At 48.6% G+C, this 14,379-nt stretch overlaps 1 protein-coding gene across 5 annotated transcripts in view; it reads right to left on the bottom strand.

The window, feature by feature from the left end:
• VPS13B (vacuolar protein sorting 13 homolog B) overlaps positions 1-14,379 on the bottom strand; it is a 616,840-nt gene that overhangs the window by 454,135 nt on the left and 148,326 nt on the right. For 4 of the 5 annotated variants that reach the window (XM_085896658.1, XM_085896654.1, XM_085896653.1 and 1 more), the window contains exons 9-12: positions 10,799-10,894; positions 1,632-1,751; positions 763-900; positions 446-533 (exon numbers count right to left, since the gene is read on the bottom strand). In XM_085896658.1, the coding sequence (XP_085752784.1) occupies positions 446-533; positions 763-900; positions 1,632-1,751; positions 10,799-10,894 (442 nt within the window). Of the gene's footprint in view, positions 1-445; positions 534-762; positions 901-1,631; positions 1,752-10,798; positions 10,895-14,379 lie in introns of those variants that run through there. The other variant, XM_085896656.1, reaches the window with a different exon arrangement.

Here is a 14,379-nt window from a genome sequence, read left to right as displayed (position 1 = left end):
AAATGCACCGCCACCATTAATCATGTAACAAAACACAATGCTGGACAATTTGGCACACTTTTTAGAACCCATCTATCTCTTAATCATATACAAACTGCAGCTGGTATACCAGATAGATGTATAAACTGTCAAAGTAAAATAAGCAACACGTCAGACAACTCGTGATGCAAATGTATTAATGACAATATAATGATCAAAGGGAGGGGGATGAGCGAGGTGGGGTAGGGGTGGGGGTGGAGGAATCTCACAGGCACACTGACAAACCAAGCACCAGCGAAACTGCGGTAATGCAAAGTTGAGCAAATCAAGCAAGTTAACAATGATGCGAAATAATGTGCTTCAAGATGACACTTGTAACACGGAGAAAGTGGGCAGGAGATGAGATGGAGGAAAGAGAATGGAGGTAGCAGGGATGAGAAGCCCTGGTACATAACTGATATGATACCTTTTGTCTCTTCTTGATCAATGGTGTACAAATAGTCCAAGAAGGCAGCACCGAACCTTTGCATCCCAGCTTCCTCGGTGTAAGTCTCCTGGAGGTCAACAAGTTGCACTTTCAACCTCCATTCATTGTTTTTATAACCAGGTACTGTTTGAATCACAAATCAATGGACGAGTTACTCAAAAACAGTGATGACTTTAGCAAACCATAATCGACGATATCGCCGATACTGTACTGTTGTTCCAATAAATAAACAAAAGGGTGGCTGCGAGATGGTGTGTCATCATCAAAGAGTGGTCTGTGTGGTTTCATACAAATACCATATGTTTGTCTTTATCCAGGATGAAGAGTGCGTGCACACCATTGTTCTCAGAACTTCGGTAGTCAAAGAGTGAGGCCGTTAAATACCGTGGCCCGGTGTTACTCAGAGAGTCACCACACTTCAGGAAGCAATTTATCTGCGACACAGGAAGTCCACTCACTCAATTTATGAACTGTATCCTATCCTGGCAAATTCATCGGTGGTGAAGCGATAAACAAGATTCACACAGGTCTGACTGTAGATCAGCGGTGAGGTTCTTCACCCATGTAGTGTCCAGATAGATGTTCTCAAAATGGAATCAAGGATCCATAAGTAGCAGCTAGCTCATTGGGTGATAATGCATGCTTACCATGTTTCTTTAAATATGCTCATAAAATGACATTTAAACCTGACACTAAGAAAAATAGATGCTCACAAATTACTTACAGGAAGTGGTACTGAGAAATCAAACTCACAAACCAGATGGAAATCAATGGCAATATTTCACCACCAAGTAAAACACGAATGAAAGACAAATGGGTGTAGTTGGGACTGAAGCCTGGTGTTGGCTTAGTGGTTATGGTGGCGGCTTGGGATCCTAGGGTTCTGAGTTCAAGCCCTGTTGGCTGCTGAATTAATACGCCAGGGGGTTGACTTAGCCTGTCATCTTTCTGAGGTCGGCGAGATGAGTACCAGTGTGTACTGGTAGAGGGACACTGCATCAGCAACACAGTCGTGCTTCCAAGAAATGATAGCTACCCCGGCAGCAAAGCTGCCATACGCGAGAAAAAGAAGTTGGGTATGAAAATAATATTTACAAAACAAATGCCTTTTAGAGCACCACTGCTTAATGAACCGATAAGTGGTGCTTGATGACCAAGGCCATACCATGTCATTCTCTGCGGAGTCCTCACAGTCATGCACACCCATTATATTGTTCAGGCTCATGGCACAGCAGTTGACAAATCCCATTTGACAGTCAAAGAAAGGTTCACCTTTCATAAGCACCTGTAAAGCAAAGAGGTAAACAATCTCCCATGAGCCTCAAAGCAAGGTCGATGCAAAAAATAATATTGGTGTTAATCAGCCTCTAGAAAATAAGTGCTGGTCTTGTAAAATATAAAGGAAGGAGAAGTCACATTTTACAAATTAAAATACAGTACTTGTTAAATATTTGCTACTTTAATAACAGAATAAACACATTCTCATTGAAGTGGTTGTATTATAGAAACCTGATCACTTCATGAATAATAGGGTTATCAAGAGAAAGTTTACAAAGGTGTGCTGACTACAGAGTGAAGCAAAGTGAAACCGACATTTTGGGCGTCAGGCTTTTGTCAGAGTGAAAAGATGACGAAATGAGAATGATCACTCCGACAAAGGACCAAGCCCCGAACTATGTCAAACTTCACTTTGCTTCACATGGCAGTTATCATACCTTTGTCACTTTTCCCTTGATAAAGCCTATCGTTCGAAATGTCAAGCAACACAGGACAGCACTTGCCTTTACAAAAACTAGTATTCCTCTGACCAGTTCATGGGCCTTTCTAAAAGTTTTCCAGCTAGAACGAGATAATTTCCAAATTTATTTTATTGGTCGACGACAAAAAACATAGCCCTGACAAAAAAATCTAAAAAGGCATCACTTGAAGACCAACGCTTTCGACAACTTTTACCAATGCTACCATGTTAATATGCTGTACTTGATTCATTATTTAAACCAGAAGGGCACTCTGACATTGTGACATCACCAGATATGCCTCTGCCCACATTATTACATCATTATACATACTTGTACCAAGCTTGATTTAAATCCCTGAACCCAGATTTAAAATGTTAAATAATTCTAGCAGCAAGACCATGCATCTGATCAGAATGCAATTTAATAAATATATTCTCTATGACTATTAGATCACAATTGTGACGTTTCACATCGATTGATGAAGCGGTTCAAGAGAAATAATTTTGTTTAGATTTTCATTCAATCAAATGTGGCTGCCAGACCATCCATCCATCCACTGGGACCATAGTCGGTGCAGAGTGTTGGTGCTGCCTAAGGCCGAAGTCACATTTGCTCTACGGCTAGGATACGGCACCCCCCCACCCCCGAATTGACAGAAACGTGCGGTGGCCGCAGAGTTTCTGAGGTGGCCTCAGGGTGGCCCTACGCCGTATGGCTATCTTTTACAGGCCGTAGGGGTCGCCGTGGAATTATAGTGCGGAGTTATAACTTTTTTAATTTTTAGGTTGGCCGTAGCAATTCGACAAGCCGTAGCCCTGACGTAGATGTGTTCCACGTTGACCGTACGTAGGGCGTACGGTAGGCTTGCATTATTCGTGCAGCTGCCGTGGGCTCTTGTCAATGAAAAATGAATTTTGCCAACCCCCAAAAATTACGGTGGCCGCACTATTTCCACGGTCGCCGTACGGTGGCCTTGCGGTCTGTGTGACTACCTGCGGGCAGCGCAGGGTTGACGCACGGTTCCCCTACGCCCGCCGTGCGTCCTACGTACGGCTTCCCTGGTAGTCTGCATCGACCGTGCATCCACCGTGCGCTACCACTAGAGATTGGAGTATAGGAGTTTGCCACCAGTGTTGGGCACAAAAGCGATAATCCGATAACAGATAATTATCGGTTTACTTTTTTATCGGACTATTATCGGAAGTTAACTACCATTTATCGTTATCGGACCAGTTAACTTCTGATAACTCGATTTTTTAGTCCGATAATGTCCGTTATTTTTTTGTCCACTAACATTTTTATCCTTTCCGGGTCACATGTTCTTGGTATGTTTGTAAGGTCGTGCATCTCATTATTTAATTAACCATGCCTTCCTGTTTGTGTGTGCAGTGTTCCATGGACCTACAGTATTCCCATTGCTCATTCGGTAAGAAATGGACATTAATTTGTTTGTTGGATTCACATTGTGTCCTTGACCCATCCCGTTAACCTTCCAATGCATGTTGGACTCCATCCAGTTAAACTTGCTGTGTGTGCTGTGAGTTGCCTTGCGGGCACCTTGAGGGTACCTTGCATCTGCCTTGAAAATTCAATGGCCGCCGCAGGGACGCCCTAAGCTCACCGTGCGACATCAAATCAAAGACCGTATGGCACCCCCACGTTTTCGGTCTCCACAATTTCTAAATACCCCGTGCGGCTCCCCGAAAAATAAAAACATATGTGACTGCTACATTGTGTGTCCGTGGAAATACTGCGGCCACCCTATAATTGCTAGTGGCCGTAGATTTTGTAGACCCTACGGCCGAAGAGCCAAATGTGACTTAGGCCTAAGCAGACGCCTGGGCTATTGGGCACTATCCGAGACGGGTCGCCACTCCGACACAGGACACCAGCATGTTGGCACTCATTTTGCCGACTTCAAAAGGATGACAGGCAGAGTCAACTCCAGCTGGTATTAATTCAACAGCAGAGTGGGATTTGAACTCAGGATCCAAAGATCCCAAGCCCACCACTCTAACCATTAAGCCAACACCAGGTATGCTGCCAGACCATGTGACCGATTAATTAATTATTCATGAACACACTGGCATCTCCAATGCTTGGGAAACGTGTGTGAAATTTCCCCTCGATCTATCAAGCTGTTCTGGAGAAGAAGGTTTTTAAAGGTTAGTTATTCAAAAAAAAAAAAATCACAGCTGCCAAACCATGTGACCTATCGTATTATAGGTGGAGAACGTTTTGTTCCTCATGGATAGGCGATCATACCTGTAAAGTTCCGCCTCAATCTGCTCATTCGTTTTGGAGAACAACATTTTTGAAGGTTTTTATGTTTATAAAAATATGGCTGCTGCACCACCTGACCAATAACATCATCAATCCCCCCACCACCCCACAATACAATTTAGCCATCGATGACCCTCAAAATTTTTCACATTGATCAGATAGAGCGTTCGACATATGCAATTATGACATCATTACAAAGCCAACTATGACGTCCACAACAACAAAAATATCACTTTGCTTACTTTGCAAGTACGTTTGCTTACGCCACACTGCACATTTAGCAAATGTGATTTTTGAGACAGGTACATGCACGTACATAATGTGTACAATTAAGTTAGTTCACTATCTCTAGCGATACTGAGTGTTATCGATCTCAAGAACGAACTTTCTCGGTAGCTTTGATTTAGCTACGGACGAAGTACAGTAGACCTAGGTCATATAATGGTCTTCATTTGTGCATGTATCCGGAAGGCTGGCAGAAAGTTTTCAAAGCAATGGTATGCTCGCACGGTGTTTGACGGAATCCAGACTCTGGGGAGTATTTTCAAAGAATTTTCAAATGTGGAGTCTGACCAGGGATTGCCCATCAATGACAACTAACAGACAGCTCAGGTCAGTGGAACTATTAACCTCGAATTGGCTTTGCGGTTAGGGTGGTGGCTTGGGATCCTAGGGTCCTGAGTTCAAGCCCCGTTGGCCACTGAATTAACACCAGGGGGTTGACTCAGCCTGTCATCCTTCCGAGATCGGCGAAATGAGTACCAATTTTGGAGCCAAAAGGCTGCACACAAAAGGGGTATCGACAGATTTATTTAATCTGGTATTAGTGTGGCGCAGGCATGATAGGCTGCATGGCATCCTCCTGTGCAAAAATTTCCTTCTAATTTCCTTGTAACAAGTCCGCATATATCAATTACCAGTTCAGTACGTTCACCACATAGCACAGTAAGTCAACAGTGCCACTGCTGTAACAGATGCTTATGTATCCGTTTATGACCGTCATTTTCAATGATATATGGGAAGTGCGTTGGTGATAGTGCTCATCTTTGGTCGAGTAGACTTCACCATGTGGTGGCCATCTTGAAAAAAAATACCAAATATCTGGAAAATATCAAATAATAAGGTGCCCCCTCCTATTTTTTATAAGCCCAGACAAGAAAATAATAATTTATTTTACTTGGCCTTATCGAAATGAGGAACAATCTCTTCATGTAAAAATCAACCAAAGGTTTGTTTTCTGCATTTCAAAGAAAGCTCATGTACATGAAAAAACAATGCTCATGGAAAAGGGAGCGAACAATATCGGCAGATCAAGATGGGGATTACACATAAATCCTTTTATCCAAATCTGTGATCTGTAAAAGACTCATCGAGAAGCATGGCCATAAATCAAAGGCAGAAATACATGAGGATACATCAATATATATTAATAGCAGTGATGGGCAACCTAAGTTTCTCCGAGGGCCGCAACTGCTAGACCTCTTTTACCACAATTACAATCCAAAATGATATACTTCAACTTAATAAAAAGAGCTATGTATAACATATTGCAAGCATTAATAATGTAATAAAGGATTAAACACATTAATACAAAATGAAAAGCATTTAAAGTCAAAAACATAGTGGCTTCCAAAAGCTTTCACCTCCGACCAATAATGCCACATTTAGATGAATTACGAATGATGTAGAAACAATTTATCCAAATGAACTTTTTATTGATAACTGAGGAGATCAAACAAACCCTGTTATAGTTGAAGGAGGTTACATGTCAGGAATACCTGCAAAAAAAACATGTACAGATCAAAATTCACTGGTTGTAAAAGTATTCAGCCCCTGAGGTCAGTATTTGGTGGAAACGACTTTTACAGCAATGACTGATATGAGTATTTTTGGGGTAGGTCTCTACCAGATTTTTACAGTGAGATGGTGAAATATTTGCCCATTCTTTATGAGAAAATTGCTCTCGTTCTGCCAAATTTGATGGAAAATGTCGAAGGACTGCAATCTTCAAGTCTCACCATAAATGTTCAATTGGGTTCAAGTCAAGACTTTGACTGGGCCACTCAAGAACATTTATTTTCTTATTATTCAACCACTCCAGTGTGGCTTTAACTTTGTGCTTCAGATCATTGACTGCTGAAATCTGAATCTCCTACTCAGTTTAAGATACATGGTTGACTAGCATGTTTTCATCAAGGATTCTCCTGTACTTTGCACCATCCATTGTCCCTTCCATCCTGACAAGCTTGCCAGTCCCTGCTGATGAAAAGCAGTCCCACAACATGATGCTGCCACCACCATGCTTGACAGTAGAGATGGTTTTGTCTGGGTGATATGCAGTGTTAGGCTTGTACCAGACTAACACATTAAATTTCGACCAAAAAGTTCAATTTTTGTCTCGTCCGACAAAAAGAACTTTTCTCCACATGCCTGCAGTATCATCAAGATGCTTTTCGCAAACTCCATACGAGCTTTTAGGCGTGTCTTTTTCAGTAACGATTTCTTTCTTGTCACCTGTACATGGAGATCAGTTTAATGAAGGGAACTAGTCAGACAGGAGAAAGTCAGACAGGAGAGAGCAGCGGGGACGCCTAATCTCCCAAGCTTATCACAAGCTTGAAAAGAACTCCAGATTCCAGAAAGTCTTCACAGAACTGGGATCAAGATGGGATGCAGATCGGCAAGCTTGCTCATTCATCTGCAGGCCTTTACCTGCATTATATGTGGACATGCTGGAATCACCGATATTGATGAGGTCAGGGCTTTGATGTTGAAGAAGATGGTGGGAGAGGATGAGATCTTGAATGCCAAGTCAAATGTAAACCGAGCACACCCTCCACCATGCAAAAAGTCGATATCCCCATATCCAATGAGTGAACTATCGTGTGGCCCAATGGAAGCGGTCCCATATCCCAATCTATGATGTTCCGCCAGCCACCAGTCATGGATGGGTCGAAGGAGATGATGGTCATCTCAAGCCTCTCTGGTTGGATGAGCCGGTCTTGCATCCAACTCTCGTGGACATTCTGTCCAGAGGTGATGAAGAAGAGAATGAGGAAAATAAAGAGGATGGAATGGGTGACTCTAATTGTTAACCTATCTTGACTGTGAAAATGGCAGTGATGATGATGATGATGATTTATATATTTTAATTTAACTGTATGCAGTCTGTGGCTGCATCATTTTCTGGGTGCGTAGTTGTGCTGCTGAAGCAATACCCCTGTTACCAGCACAGTAGTACTCATTTTGCAGACCTCCAAAAGATGACAGGCTGAGTCTCTTACCTGGTGTTAATTAAATGGTAAAAAAGAGGGGTTTAAATTCAAGACTCTAGGATCTTAAGCCAAGTACCTTCACCAATAAGCCAACAACAGGATGTTGATGTTGATGTTGACCAGGATCATCAAGATGATTAAAATTTGAGTTGATATCGGTGAAACAAATAGTTTGAAAGAGCTTGACAATTTGATATTTGAGCGTTTATAAATTTTCATCTTCATTTCTGTTGACCTTGCAAAAATTTACAATAAGCAATCATTATCAGGAATATTGATATTATTCTGACATAGGTGATGCAAGTGAGGCAAGACAATACTAGGAAATCAGAAGATTTTGTCAAATGTTGAAGGTTTTTCTCGACTTTGATGATGATAATGGCCTCTAAATGCGAAGATAATATTTCGAAACGATTTATCATTCCAAAATTAACTGGAAAAGTGGTAATATTTCTGTTTCTATGACATCTGGTTAAAAAGTTATAATTTCTGAAATATTACCTGTCACTCATGCCAAAATTCAAGATGGCCACCGAATGGGCCTTGCGAGCCACTTTCTTTTCTTGGGAATATGTCAATTATATCAATGGACATTCTTCGCAGTATAAAAAGAAACCTTGTGCCAATAAATCCCGGAGGGTGCATGGGAACCTTTCTCTCCTGCCCGACTTCACGAGATGTTGATTGATGAAAACTGACCCCCATCTCGGACAAAGAACATTGCAGACCTTTCAAAGTCATTGTAGGATTTACAGTGACATCCCAAACCAGTTTCCTGCCTGCCCGGCTGCTGAGTTTTGGATGAGTGACCTGAACTGGGTAGAGTCTTGGTGGTATGATACACGTCTTGCACTTCTTAATGATGGATTTCACCATACTCAAAGGGATAATGAGTGGCTTTTAAATCTTCTTCTAACCCTCTCCTGAACAGTGCTTCTCCACCACTTTGACTTCTTTGAAAACCTCTTTGATCTTTATGTTTACCTTGTTGGTTGACTCAGGTGATCGTTCAAACCCTTCTATCCACCGTCCCATTGCTTTGACTTCTACTATTTCCAAAGTCTGGATGTCTTCTCAATTCCCATTTTCTCAAGCATCTTGAATCTCAGTCTTCTATCTGACCACCAATACAGCTTTCGCAAGGCAAGATCTCCAGGTGATATCCTTTCATACATTACGAATGTCTGGGCCTCTTCTTTGAGAGACTTTGGAGAATCCTTTGTTGTAGGCCTTGATATCTCAAAAACCTTTGACAAAGTTTGGCATCGGGGTCTGATATCCAAGCTTCCCTCTTTCGGCTTTCCTCCTTCACTCTGCTCTCATAATCGAGCTTTCTCTCCGACCGCTCTATCTCTGCAATTGTTGATGGTTCAACATCTTCCCCCTTCCCTATCGACAGCGGTGTACCTCAGGGTTCCGTCCTGTCTCCAACACTCTTCTTTTTGTCAATGACCTTCTTTCTTCCACAAATAACCAAATTCACTCGTATGCTGATGACTCAACATTACCTTCCTCCATGTCTTTCCCATCTACCCCACCTTCCCTCACTCGATCTTCATCTCGTTTCATCACAGCCACCCCTTTAAATTCGGATTTGGACAAGATCTCCCAGTGGGGCAAATGTAATCAAGTCAAGTTTAATATTTTTAAAACTCAATTTCTTCTCATCTCTCTCTCTAAAACTCCTCTCAACTCTCCAATATACTCTGAAAGCTCTACAATTACACCATGTGATGCAATAAACTTACCCGGTATTACTCTAACATCAAATTTATCCTGGAATCCACACTTTACACAAATAGCTATGTCTGCCACGAATAAATCAGGGGTCCTGTTCAGATGTCAAACATTCTTCTCCTCTGAACAGTTGCTCCAACTATATAAATGATTGATTCATCCTTGTACTGAGTACTGCTCTCACATCTGGGGAGGTTCCAGTTCCACATACTTACTGGACAGAATTGAATTCAAAGTTATTTGACTTGTCAACTCTACCAATTTGACGTCAAAACATGACCTGCTCAAATTACGCCACAGAGTCGGGTGTCTGTCTCTGTCTGTCTGTCTGTCTCTCTCGAACTTGCTGCTTGTGTACCTTCACCATTAGTGACACCAAGGAATACTCGAAAAGCCACTAAATAACGTGATTATCGTATGGCCATTTGTAACTCAACGGTAGGCCGTTATGATGTTTGTTTCTTCCCTTCCACTGCTAAACTCGAACTCTTTACCTTCTCACATCTTCCCAAATACTTATAACCTTCCCCTTTTCAAAAACCAAATTTTTTACTTCCTCAAAAACTCTTAGACTTACTTTTCTCTCAGTGCTTCCATTTAAGGCCTGGCCTCGATGACGAATATTTAGTCCATGACTGGAGCCGTCAAACATGAAAAATAAAAGAAAAAGAAAAAAAACAAAGAGTTGTACCTTAAAACTCCTTAAATAAGTGGGGGAGCTTAATGTTTAAGTTAAACCACTGCTTACATCCAGGTGAAACCTATTACACTCATTCTGTAACCTTTCAAACAAATAATTTGCTCCTGGAGTGATGTAAAGTTAAGTTAGCAAAGGGTTTGAATAGTTATTCAAATGAGAATCATTCGATTTTCTGTTAATCTAACTTCTTAACATTTTATCTGCATTTTTTAGCTTTATCACTTTGGAATAGTTTGTGAAGACTATATATTAAGTTTGATTTGAAAGCATCATGATAAATAACCTCAGGGGGCATCAAAATGTGAAAACTTTGGAGAGGGTGGGTCAATATTTTGGCAGGCCACGATATATATGATTAAATGGGACTTCTGGGTGACAATATATTGTGTCAGGAATTTCAAGTGAGCAAGCAGTATAAAGTGTAAAACCAAGGTAGTGGGGATGGAGGAGCAGAGGGTAAGGAGAGGTTTCCCCAGCAGGGTGGGATCCCAACAACGATCTAAGAGGTAGTGACCCGACTGAGTACAACATCAATTGGGCGAGCAAATAATAGTGACAAACATTGCCAACATTATCATGATTCAAGAGGAAAACTCACATCAATCGCAGTCCCATCCTGTATCCATTTGAGAATTGGCTTGAAGGAAACTTTCCCTGGACTGTAGTAGGCAGAGTCAACATGGTTTTCCGTTACCTAAGAACACACAAGTCAATAATCATAAATAGTAAATATACCATCAGAGAGGGGAAATCCCCTGCCATTGAATGATAAAGGTCATACATATTCCAGATAATGAGGGAGGTGAATTTGAAACAAGACACCATTTGGTCATCATCTCGAAAAAGTTCCCCAGGGGTGAGGAACGTAGTAACCAAAAATAATTGAAATCAGATGTGTTTTTCCATTTATTACAAAAAACATTTTTTCAAGATGGCCACCCCAGTCGGCCATCTTGGATCTGGCCATGCCCAAAATCAATAGGGTTCTTCCTTTTCAGGTGGTACATTTTTTTCAAGATGGCCACCCCAGTCGGCCATCTTGGATCCAGCCACGTCCAAAATCGATAGCCTTCTTCCTTTTCAGGTGGTAGATGTGCGACTCAAATTTCAAATCGATATGGCGAAAAAATATTTTTTTCAAGAAAGCCGCCCCAGTCGGCCATCTTGGATCCGGCCATGCCCAAAATCAATAGAGTTCTTCCTTTTCCGGTGGTACATGTGTGACCCAAGTTTCAAATTGACATGGTGAACAGTTTATGAGTTATCGCACTCACAGCTATAAATGTTGACGCCCGGAAGGACGGACGGACGGACGGACAGCCGGACGACCCGGGTGGAAACAATATCCCCCTTCCGCCACGCGGCGGGGGATAAAAAGACAGAACTCTCGTCTAATCTCCCTCGCGGCGGGGCCGTCGAATCCCCCCAAGCGGCGGGGCCGTCGAATCCCCCCAAGCGGCGGGGCCGTCGAATCCCCCCAAGCGGCGGGGCCGTCGAATCCCCCCAAGCGGCGGGGCCGTCGAATCCCCCCAAGCGGCGGGGCCGTCGAATCCCCCCAAGCGGCGGGGCCGTCGAATCCCCCCAAGCGGCGGGGCCGTCGAATCCCCCCAAGCGGCGGGGCCGTCGAATCCCCCCAAGCGGCGGGGCCGTCGAATCCCCCCTCGCGGCGGGGCCGTCGAATCCCCCCTCGCGGCGGGGCCGTCGAATCCCCCCTCGCGGCGGGGCCGTCGAATCCCCCCTCGCGGCGGGGCCGGCGAATCCCCCCTCGCGGCGGGGCCGTCGAATCCCCCCAAGCGGCGGGGCCGTCGAATCCCCCCAAGCGGCGGGGCCGTCGAATCCCCCCAAGCGGCGGGGCCGTCGAATCCCCCCTCGCGGCGGGGCCGTCGAATCCCCCTCGCGGCGGGGCCGTCGAATCCCCCTCGCGGCGGGGCCGTCGAATCCCCCAAGCGGCGGGGCCGTCGAATCCCCCCAAGCGGCGGGGCCGTCCCATCTCCCTCGCGGCGGGGCCGTCCCATCTCCCTCGCGGCGGGGCCGTCCCATCTCCCTCGCGGCGGGGCCGTCCCATCTCCCTCGCGGCGGGGCCGTCCCATCTCCCTCGCGGCGGGGCCGTCCCATCTCCCTCGCGGCGGGGCCGTCCCATCTCCCTCGCGGCGGGGCCGTCCCATCTCCCTCGCGGCGGGGCCGTCCCATCTCCCTCGCGGCGGGGCCGTCGAATCTCCCTAGCGGCGGGGCCGTCTCATCTCCCTCGCGGCGGGGCCGACGAATCTCCCTCGCGGCGGGGCCGTCGAATCTCCCTCGCGGCGGGGCCGTCGAATCTCCCTCGCGGCGGGGCCGTCGAATCTCCCTCGCGGCGGGGCCGTCGAATCTCCCTCGCGGCGGGGCCGTCCCATCTCCCTCGCGGCGGGGCCGTCCCATCTCCCTCGCGGCGGGGCCGTCCCATCTCCCTCGCGGCGGGGCCGTCCCATCTCCCTCGCGGCGGGGCCGTCGAATCTCCCTCGCGGCGGGGCCGTCGAATCTCCCTCGCGGCGGGGCCGTCGAATCTCCCTCGCGGCGGGGCCGTCGAATCTCCCTCGCGGCGGGGCCGTCGAATCTCCCTCGCGGCGGGGCCGTCGAATCTCCCTCGCGGCGGGGCCGTCGAATCTCCCTCGCGGCGGGGCCGTCGAATCTCCCTCGCGGCGGGGCCGTCGAATCTCCCTCGCGGCGGGGCCGTCGAATCTCCCTCGCGGCGGGGCCGTCGAATCTCCCTCGCGGCGGGGCCGTCGAATCTCCCTCGAGGCGGGGCCGACGAATCTCCCTCGCGGCGGGGCCGTCGAATCTCCCTCGAGGCGGGGCCGACGAATCTCCCTCGCGGCGGGGCCGACGAATCTCCCTCGAGGCGGGGCCGTCGAATCTCCCTCGAGGCGGGGCCGTCGAATCTCCCTCGAGGCGGGGCCGTCGAATCTCCCTCGCGGCGGGGCCGTCGAATCTCCCTCGCGGCGGGGCCGTCGAATCTCCCTCGCGGCGGGGCCGTCGAATCTCCCTCGCGGCGGGGCCGTCGAATCTCCCTCGCGGCGGGGCCGTCGAATCTCCCTCGCGGCGGGGCCGACGAATCTCCCTCGCGGCGGGGCCGTCGAATCTCCCTCGAGGCGGGGCCGTCGAATCTCCCTCGCGGCGGGGCCGTCGAATCTCCCTCGCGGCGGGGCCGACGAATCTCCCTCGCGGCGGGGCCGTCGAATCTCCCTCGAGGCGGGGCCGTCGAATCTCCCTCGCGGCGGGGCCGTCGAATCTCCCTCGCGGCGGGGCCGTCGAATCCCCCCAAGCGGCGGGGCCGTCGAATCCCCCCAAGCGGCGGGGCCGTCGAATCCCCCCAAGCGGCGGGGCCGTCCCATCTCCCTCGCGGCGGGGCCGTCCCATCTCCCTCGCGGCGGGGCCGTCCCATCTCCCTCGCGGCGGGGCCGTCCCATCTCCCTCGCGGCGGGGCCGTCCCATCTCCCTCGCGGCGGGGCCGTCTCATCTCCCTCGCGGCGGGGCCGTCTCATCTCCCTCGCGGCGGGGCCGTCTCATCTCCCTCGCGGCGGGGCCGTCCCATCTCCCTCGCGGCGGGGCCGTCCCATCTCCCTCGCGGCGGGGCCGTCCCATCTCCCTCGCGGCGGGGCCGTCCCATCTCCCTCGCGGCGGGGCCGTCCCATCTCCCTCGCGGCGGGGCCGTCCCATCTCCCTCGCGGCGGGGCCGTCCCATCTCCCTCGCGGCGGGGGCCGTCCCCATCTCCCTCGCGGCGGGGCCGTCCCATCTCCCTCGCGGCGGGGCCGTCCCATCTCCCTCGCGGCGGGGCCGTCTCATCTCCCTCGCGGCGGGGCCGTCTCATCTCCCTCGCGGCGGGGCCGTCTCATCTCCCTCGCGGCGGGGCCGTCTCATCTCCCTCGCGGCGGGGCCGTCTCATCTCCCTCGCGGCGGGGCCGACGAATCTCCCTCGCGGCGGGGCCGTCGAATCTCCCTCGCGGCGGGGCCGTCGAATCTCCCTCGCGGCGGGGCCGTCGAATCTCCCTCGCGGCGGGGCCGTCGAATCTCCCTCGCGGCGGGGCCGTCGAATCTCCCTCGCGGCGGGGCCGTCGAATCTCCCTCGCGGCGGGGCCGTCGAATCTCCCTCGAGGCGGGGCCGACGAATCTCCCTCGCGGCGGGGCCGTCGAATCTCCCTCGC

This window comes from Eptatretus burgeri, chromosome 9 (genome assembly GCF_056783735.1).
Source record: "Eptatretus burgeri isolate ZD-2024b chromosome 9, Ebu_testis_v1, whole genome shotgun sequence".
Classification (NCBI taxonomy): domain Eukaryota; kingdom Metazoa; phylum Chordata; class Myxini; order Myxiniformes; family Myxinidae; genus Eptatretus; species Eptatretus burgeri.
The sequence above is the reverse complement of the archived record's forward strand: the minus strand, read 5'-3'. Positions and strand labels throughout refer to the sequence as shown.